The sequence below is a fragment of the Apis dorsata genome, unplaced genomic scaffold (assembly GCF_000469605.1).
Source record: "Apis dorsata unplaced genomic scaffold, Apis dorsata 1.3 scaffold_156, whole genome shotgun sequence".
NCBI classification, from domain to species: domain Eukaryota; kingdom Metazoa; phylum Arthropoda; class Insecta; order Hymenoptera; family Apidae; genus Apis; species Apis dorsata.
In genome coordinates this window covers 335,216-344,783 of record NW_006263446.1, presented here as the reverse complement: position 1 = coordinate 344,783, position 9,568 = coordinate 335,216, and the positions used below count along the sequence as shown (strand labels likewise).

Sequence of the window (9,568 nt, the reverse complement as noted above, 5' to 3'; positions counted from 1 at the left end):
CAAATATTTTAAACAAATATTTTTTATAGAGAATGAAATTAGAAAAAAATAATAAAATATTAATATTAAACTATTTCTTATTTGTTATTTGAATTTCTCCAAATCCAAAAAAGTTAAAATATGATTGAACCGTTGTCAATAACAATGTAAATCGATTTTCCTCGGTTTTGTTATTGCATAATTGTAATTAATATTTGATCTATAAGTTACATAATCGAAGATGTCTTCTCTTGTTTCAGGCTGCGGAGGGTTTTGTCTTCGTGGTGGGCTGTGATCGTGGAAGAATTCTTTACGTATCCGAGTCTGTTTTACAGACACTCAACTATTCTCAGGTATCCAATCTCTGCTTATTTTCATAATAAAATAGGGTAAAATTTTCATCGAAAATCTAAAAAACAATAATATAATAGTTAATAAAATATAAATAATTTCTTTAATATGAATTTGATATATTTAATTATCTTATATTTTTTTCACGAATTAATTTTTTTTTATTTTTTTTCTAATCAAAAAATTATAAATTTTTTATATATTTTAAAATTATACAATTTTTATATCTGTACAGGGTGACCTGTTGGGTCAAAGTTGGTTCGATATCCTGCATCCAAAAGATGTAGCCAAGGTAAAGGAACAATTGTCCTCTTCGGATCTTAGTCCACGTGAACGATTAATAGATGCCAAAAGTACGTATCAATATTATACAATATTATACAACAGCATTATACATATTAAATATAACATTATGTATTTTAAAAAACGATAAAGAAAATGCCATTAAAGTCATTTTTGATTCATCTTGATATCTCAATCGGTTGCTGAGTTATAAACACTTAAAGTGGTCATAAAGTTTAAATAGAAATTAAACAGAAATTATGAATGGTTTACTGACCTATATTTTTCCCTGGAAATGTGTATATCCTTCCAGGAAACTATTTGTTATTTATTTATCTAGAACTTGAGATAAATCAGTGAAAATAAATACAAGAGAGAAATCCGAATAAACGAGAAGATAATAAAGTATTAAAAATTACCTTTTTCTTTACACGATGATATCTCGGGAAGCAAAAGTCACATCGAGACAAACGATAAACCGTTTTAAAGAGCAAGATTTCACGCTTCTAATGCTCTTCGATTCATCGACTGGAAGTTATTATCTTCGGAATTACAACGGTTTAAAATTGTCCTAATTTTTAATCAAACTTTAAATTAAATTATAAGATATATCTATTTCGTGAAAATTATTACTTATAATAATCTTATTAACATCGAAAAATTTAAATTAAAAATTTATCTTAACACTTTCAAATAAATTACATTTTGCAATTATGCATTATAATTAATCGTAGGAGATTTATATATTCGTTTATAGAAAAAAAACTTCTTATTATCTTACCTGAAATAAATCATTGGACAGAATGATTTCTGTCTGTCGGTGAACATTTTCAAATTAATGTCATTATGAAAGAGACTCGTGCTAAGAGGAGGAAGACAATACTCATTATGCGTGTAGCCAGGATCTCCAAGATGTTACGCTACTACGATCAAGTCCTGCGTGTCGTTAATCATCGACACTTGTTGCGTCGGAATTAATAAACCAGACGATCGGAGTCAGGAAAACGATCGCTGACACTTCTGATGGCCGATTGATCAAACGTCGAACCGCCATTGTAACAATAACGGTGTACATACAAGAATGGCGGTAATTGCGAGATTTGTATTCGAAACGACATATTACTTAATGCCGACTATCCATTCTGATGGGGTTTCAAATAGAGTAATTGGCTAAAATTATGAATGTATCCCTGTTGTGAAATGATTAGGTTCGGATTATTGATGGGTAGCTGTAAGAATATATCGTCGTTGTTCTTAGTAGTTGCAGCCTCAGCAGAAATGTTAAGGTTGAGATTTTCAAATAGGAGTTATAGAAATGTCTTGGTTGAGCAATAAACATGGATGTGAATCATCGGCGAGAGATTCTGTAAAGCATAAATAAATGAGAATTGCAGTTTCAGGTGAAATGTTAAAGTTGATATTTGTGTGATTTTTCAAATGAAGCGATTGGTTGAAATTATATATGTATATATATATGTTCGTTTCGTAACGTAATCTTGCAATGGTTTTGCTTTCGGCTAAGAATAAATTATCGTAAATAATTTTATGCTTTCATTCAAATTACGGTAGTCGTTTTATTTTATTCGTTTAACGCGATGTTAATCGAGAACTTTGCTACGTTTATTTGTAATTTATCTGTTGCTTCTGCGTAAAAATAAGACTCGAGAAAAAGCGATTGCATAAGTTTGTAAAGCATTAATCGCGTAACAAATTTCCACCAGATAAATGAAAAATATATTCATTGTATATCTGTAAGATGTTTATATATATATATATATATTTGTAATTTAAAAAAAGACATGTTTGAATACTAAACTTTTAGTTAAATATTTATTTCTTTGATGTCTGTGACATATGATTTATTTAAATTCGTTTCTTTTTTTTTTTTTTTACGATTCACTTTTTATGAAAGATTTATTATTTTAAGCATAATATAAATTACTCGAATGGACGAATCAAAGAAATTTCTATGCAAAACGGGGGAATTAAATATAATTTATTGGCTTGTGTAACATTTTTTTAAACAAGATTATTTTACTTATTTGCATTTACGATTTATTCGTAATTATTTAACATAATTACACGAATTTGATTAAAGCAAGGATTATTTCTTTGAATGAAAAATTGAAATGAACGATGATTAAAGCGTTAACCCATAATATTAATTTAGAAAATATCATAAATGATTTAAAACTAATTTTATTTCTTTTAGTGTATAATGAAACCACAATTTCATTAATTTTAATTGAAAAATAAAACGACTAAATTTACTGGCTAATATTTTTTATAATTTTTATAATTTGAATATTATATTAATTCTTTTATTTATCAATTCATTCGAAAAATTTTATAAAAAGAATCTCTTGTTTTATAAAAAGGATAAAATATTGGAATTAGTACGTGCCTATCGAGTCTTCGAGCCGCCTTTTATACTTCTTCTATCTGTCAAGGCCGATTTGACTGCAAATATGCGATACGCGCCATGCACGCGTGCATTTCTCTTCCAGGAAATTATGCGAAAAACTTTTTGATATTCGCACGCATCGATACCTATACACAAGTAGAAATAAGAAACGAGAACTTGGCGGATTTTCTTATAAATATAAAATGTTTATTAAATATGGAATAATAATAATAAAAGCTAAAATATTATTTAATTTTAACTCGATAAATTGCAAAATTGGAAAATGTAATTTCTTCTGGATATAAATTTCTATAATAACTTTAGATAAATAAAATTCACACAAATAGAAATAAGAAAGAAGAACTTGGCGAATTTTCTTATAAATATAAAATGTTTATTAAATAAGGAATAATAATAATAAAAGCTAAAATATTATTTAATTTTAACTCGATAAATTGCAAAATTGGAAAATGTAATTTCTTCTGGATATAAATTTCTATAATAACTTTAGATAAATAAAACTCACACTATTTCATAGAATATTATTTATATTTATGATTTATTCCATAGAATTTTCTAAATAATTTTTAGAAAAATAAAATATAAATTAAGAATAATTAAGATACATTATGTTAAATAATTGAAGTACGTTTAACGTTGTTACAGCAATGTTACCTGTAAAAACGGATGTGCCCCAAGGTGTATCGAGATTGTGCCCTGGTGCACGGAGATCTTTTTTCTGCAGAATGAAACGAAAGGTCGAAGGGATACGTTGCAGTGAGTTACAAGTGAAGGAGGAATCCGAGTCGGCAAGCGGATGTCATCGACGAAAAAAACAACAAAATGTTGGTAAGTATTCGTTTATAATATTTGAAATAATAAATTTTTTTTATTATAAATAATTAATTATTATATTATAAATAAAAAATTAAATAAACTTTATTTTTAAGAGCGATAATAAAATTTATAAAAAATACCTCTAATGGAAATTTATATTGATACGTGACTATTATAAATAAATAGAACGCATTCAATGTACAGTCACTCACTTTTTTACATGAGGTTTGAAATCTTCAGCTCGAATATTTTCCGGTTCACTTGTCAAAGATGAATGGTGGATACTATTTCAAAGAGAACTATTTTAAAGAGAATCGTTTTATACATGTAAAATGTTGTAGTATGTTAAGTAATATATATCTGAAAATAGATTCCAAATAATTATTAAATTATTCCAGTTGTACACTGTTATTAAAATTTAAGAATTGAATGGTTTGTCTATCTTGAAAATAATCAAAAGATTATAAATAATATTATTCATGTCAAAGACTTAAATCATCAAGATGATTTCAGAATTTTAAAAAAATTCAATTTCTTAGATAAGATAGTCAACCTTACACAATTTTAAATAGGTTTATGTTGATTTTATCAAATTGATAACATTATTGAATATTTTTTCAGATTGGAAGTACTGTGTAATTCAATGTACTGGATATTTAAAGTCGTGGGCGCCCGCAAAAATCGACCTCGAAGAACATGAAGGTGATGGAGACGGAGAGGCTTGCAATTTATCGTGTTTGGTAGCAGTTGGTCGGTTACAATCCACAATTCCGACATCTTTACCTAAGAAGCCTCGTTTGAGATCCATCAAGTTCGTTTCGCGACATGCGATGGATGGTAAATTCCTCTTCGTCGACCAAAGGTTAATATTCTAATCATTTTCTTAATTATTTAATTTATATAATTTTCAATATATGTCTCTCTATGAGCCATATTAATGAATACAATTTTTAAAAAGAAAATATTAAAATAATTAATTTTTGTATAAAATAATTGATACACACTTGATATATATTTTTCTTAAAATTTATCTCAAAAATCATTAATCAATTCTTTTTGATTTTTTTTGATTTGACTTCTGGAACAACAATCAAATATTTGTTTATAATTCTAAATTCTTCATGTTAAAATTACATAACAGTAATAGCAATGATAATAAATTTAAATAAATCTTGATGATAAATAAAAAGTATTTACAGGGCTACGTTAGTGTTAGGTTTCCTACCACAAGAGCTACTTGGAACGAGCATGTACGAATATTATCATCACGATGATATCCCTCATTTGGCAGAATCTCATAAAGCTGCTCTTCAAGCATCTGAGAGTGTCACCACACAGGTAAGTTACCATATTACTCATTGACACTATTTTGCAATGATAATGATTATCATTTTAAATTTTAATTCCCGCTATTCTATTAATTCAGTCAATGTTGTTTCCACTGTACATGCATTTTCAATTTATTACTGTTGAATTGTTTATTCTTGCATTTTCTGAAAATGTTTCCAATTTTTAATGAGAAAGTATATTTAATATTGTAATATTTAAAAGTGTTAGATATTATTGTATTAAGTATTTGTATATTAAAATAGATTTTCAATTGATTAATAATTTAAAATTTTTATATATATAAAAATTATATATATATATAATTTTATATTTAATATATATATAAAATTTTATATATATAAGAATTTATATATTTTATATATAAAAATTTTATGAAAGAAATTTCTGTACAGATATACAGGTTTAGGACTAAAGGTGCAAGCTTTGTAAAGCTTCAATCCGAATGGAAATCTTTCAGAAATCCATGGACCAAAGATATCGAGTACCTAATAGCTAAGAACTCTGTCACTTCGTAAGTTTCGATAATATTTTCTCTTTTAATTAACATCTATATCAAATACAAATATATAAAATAATACCTTTTACTTAATGAAAATGATTGTGTATTCAGCAATGACTCCCGATCGAATACAAGTAGTGGGAACAGATCTGAGGATTCCAGTGTTCAAGGCAATTACGACTACTTTGCACAAAGTGAGTGAAATATACGTTTGATATAATTTGCGTGATTCATAATTATATTTAATTTAATTAAACTCGTTTCATTTCACACGTTGAAAAATAATTGTAGGTAACGGCGGATTAGAAAGATTGATCTCGAGTCACGTAGAGGTAAGTAAAATTGGACGACAAATAGCTGAAGAAGTTCTGGATCTTCAAAGACGCGGTGAGGATTCTTCTTCCGGTAGCAGTCCTGGACCGGAATCTGCTTTATTAAATACGGAGGTAGTTATAACCATAGAAATTCCAGTTAAAATTCTTGATTTCCTTTGAGATATGAAACAAACAATTTATTCGTTATTATATTTTTAATTTCAATGATCTTTATCGCATTTAATATTAATTTTTATATACCATTTTTATATCATTTCAATAATCATTTCAATTATCATTATCTCTTAGATTATTAAGATCGAAATTATAATATTACAATAAGTAATATTTGTAATGTAATGATAATATTCTTAAAAACTAATTTTTCGATTAAAGAATTATCAGTTTGATATTTAAAATATTTTAAGTAGCTTATAGACATTGAAAAAATATTAAATTATTGATGATTTAATTTATACTTTTTTCCCTTATAAGTCACAAATCACTACAACTGCATCGCCGGAGAGGGTGCAGGATGTGGCACAGTCAACCAGAGGCAGCAACAACAGCAGCAGTAATCCTACACCAACGTACAACCACATTGCAAACAACTTGCAGCTGAACAGCATCGCGAACGACCAAGGTCATAGCTATTACTGTCTCTAAGGAGTCGTTTTCTTGGTGTGTAGTGTGATTGCCGGATTTACCAAAAAAGATTAGGTCGCTCAGAGAAAAAAGATGATCAAGTTTTCGCTTGATCGATCGATTTCAAACGCGAAATTATTGTTTTCTTTGAACGAAATTGGGCGAAGGAAGTTCGTTCTGATATTTAATTCAAAATCTCGATAGATAATAATATTTATAATGTCTTTATGAAAGTAAATTAATTTCATTGTAATACAATTTTATTTCTTTTTTTTTCTCTTTTATATATCTCATCTCAAAACATCTCATTACATGGACTATTCATTATGAAAATGATGTAAGTCCTAGAAAAAAAATTGAAAAAATAAATAATTTATATAAAATCATTTTAATATTTTTGAAAAAAAATTGAAAAAACTAACCCTTAAATATCTATAATACAAAAAGAATACACTTACAGCACTTTTTAAATAAATGGTCCATAAATAGTATATATATGGAATAGTATATGATCAACTTCAATAATTTTTCAAAGGTTCGAACATCCAGCAATCAAGCCCGTAATACAATTCTTTTTTCCTTTTTAGCATAACGTTATAATTCTAATAATAGCGTTCACAGCAACACCGCGCGGACATTTTTGAATTGATCGTTGCGTATAACATAACATCCACCCCCTTTTAGGAGCGTCACCAGACGAAGGACACGAAACTACTTTTTTAACTAAGGATGTGATGGATATGATTGGTGGTACCACGATTAACGAATCGCCAAATCCAGTGCCATCTGATGGTAACGACGAGGCAGCAATGGCAGTGATAATGAGCCTTCTAGAGGCAGATGCAGGTTTAGGTGGTCCTGTGGACTTTTCTGGCTTACCTTGGCCGCTTCCATAGTACAATTCAATCCCTCTATTCGTGTGAACTGAAATTTCAAGTGTCGAAAATAACTTATGCCTAAATGGAAGTTAGAAGTGTGTGTACATAATAGTATCAAGTGTGTGGACCAAGTTGACGTTCTTTTGATTTTTCTTGTTTTTATTTTCATTGTGCTTGAGTACTTGATCAATCTTCAATTGTGTCTATGTTCCAATTTAATGGAAAGTAGTGCACGAACGTCACCATGAATCGTTTTTCATTTGTTTTGAAGCAGTTGAAATATTCTTGGTGCTGAAATGGTGCTGCTTTAAGGAATACATAAATCGTTGAACATTTTAGTTTTATAGACATATCATTTCTGTGATCAAAAATGGAATATCAAACGTACAGAATGATTAATATATACATACGTAAATTGAAATGAACATCTATGTTCATTTTTATAGAGAGTATATAAATTGAGACTGATCCAAAATTATTTTTTGGTAGCAGTCGACGAGAGATGAAGCATCGTAAATAATGATGATAATTCAGAATAATTCGTAAATAGAATTATAATTCCCTCTGAAAATGAAATCAATATTTTTTTAATATCAGTCAACAGATCGTTAAGTGATTTCCTTTCATAATTTGTAATTAAACGTATGCTGTTTTACGTTTTTGTACAAAATTAAATACGATTTAAATATTGTAATAAATTAATTTTTATCATAATATCTTAGTCTGATTTATTACTAATTAAATAGTTATTTAGAAATGTCAATTTCGAATTTTCGCTCAAGAGTTTCGCGCGATAATATTAGGTCTCCTACCTCAATTTGTATTTTATTGTAATGTATCAATCTACTTCCGCTTATTTTTCATTTTCAATAAAAAAAAATACACAAAATCATTCGGTAATTCTAGATTTCATCGAGACTATGAAAATAATTATTGCAAAATTAATCTATTTTAACACCTTAATAATCAAATTTTCTGTATAAATAAATTTCATAACATTTTTTTAAAATTTATGGATAAAATTATTTTCAATTTATTTATACATATTATTTATACATCATTCTATAAAAAAAAAAAAACTGTAATGAAATCTACAATGAAATTATTATGAATTTATTTGAAAAAAAATATCTAATATTTTTAAATAAAATAATATTTCACATAGTTTCGAAGACATTTAGAAAAGAATAAATACCATACATCGATAATTGCTTCAAAGAAACAATTACATAAATATTTATATGTATATAGCATATTCATTGCACATTGTCCGTTTCGTAAGACGAGAATTTAGGTTAACTGTACATACATGTATTCGAGATTTTTTTCACAGTAATCAATATAAATGTTTTGTCACTAGATTCAAATCAAGATCATCTTACAATTATCAACCGCATCGTAAAAAGTGTTTTATTAAATAGTTTCCGGCAAATATATCGAGGAACGAACCAAGAGTGAGGATCGAAGTTCCTGTTCGTTATTTAGCGACAAATTATTGTTGCCTGTAAATATGTATTCTTACAGAACACATGATATATGATATATAGTGTACCTAATTAAATTATAAGAAACCATAAAACAATATCGAATGTTTCATAAGTTGTGAACAATGTTTATCACGAGTAAATAATTCTTCATATTTTTTTTATATATCATAAATATATTGTTTTTAGGAAATGTTTTTATAACAATTAAATAAAATGTAATGATAATTAAAAATCCATCAACGTAAAAATTTAAAAATTTTACTATTTACAAGCACGATAAAATCGAATGAAAATTCAATATTCAATTTGATATTTATTATAATAAGTACAAAAAGTATTTTTATTTTGAAAACTAAGTATACATTTTCTATAAACAAAATTTCATATCAATATAATTTTTTTTCATAAATAATCGTACTATTTCTTATATCTTTGTTATAAAATAGAGAGAAAAAAATATGATAAATTATGATGAAATTATTTTACGATGCAGTTAAGTGAATCGATCGAATAAAAATCATGAGTTATATAATATTATATAT

The 9,568-nt window shown here is 27.0% G+C and overlaps 1 protein-coding gene across 1 annotated transcript in view; it reads left to right on the top strand.

Annotated features, from left to right (window-relative positions):
* LOC102672007 (aryl hydrocarbon receptor nuclear translocator-like protein 1) overlaps window positions 1–8,901 on the top strand; it is a 43,379-nt gene extending 34,478 nt beyond the window's left edge. The window contains exons 7-16 of the mRNA XM_031509472.1: window positions 240–332; window positions 566–683; window positions 3,683–3,865; window positions 4,475–4,715; window positions 5,053–5,191; window positions 5,596–5,714; window positions 5,814–5,896; window positions 5,994–6,148; window positions 6,512–6,659; window positions 7,346–8,901. Coding sequence (XP_031365332.1) covers window positions 240–332; window positions 566–683; window positions 3,683–3,865; window positions 4,475–4,715; window positions 5,053–5,191; window positions 5,596–5,714; window positions 5,814–5,896; window positions 5,994–6,148; window positions 6,512–6,659; window positions 7,346–7,557 — 1,491 coding nt within the window. The 3' untranslated portion in view covers window positions 7,558–8,901. The remainder of the gene's footprint in view (window positions 1–239; window positions 333–565; window positions 684–3,682; window positions 3,866–4,474; window positions 4,716–5,052; window positions 5,192–5,595; window positions 5,715–5,813; window positions 5,897–5,993; window positions 6,149–6,511; window positions 6,660–7,345) is intronic.
* The last annotated feature ends 667 nt before the right edge of the window (window positions 8,902–9,568 follow it).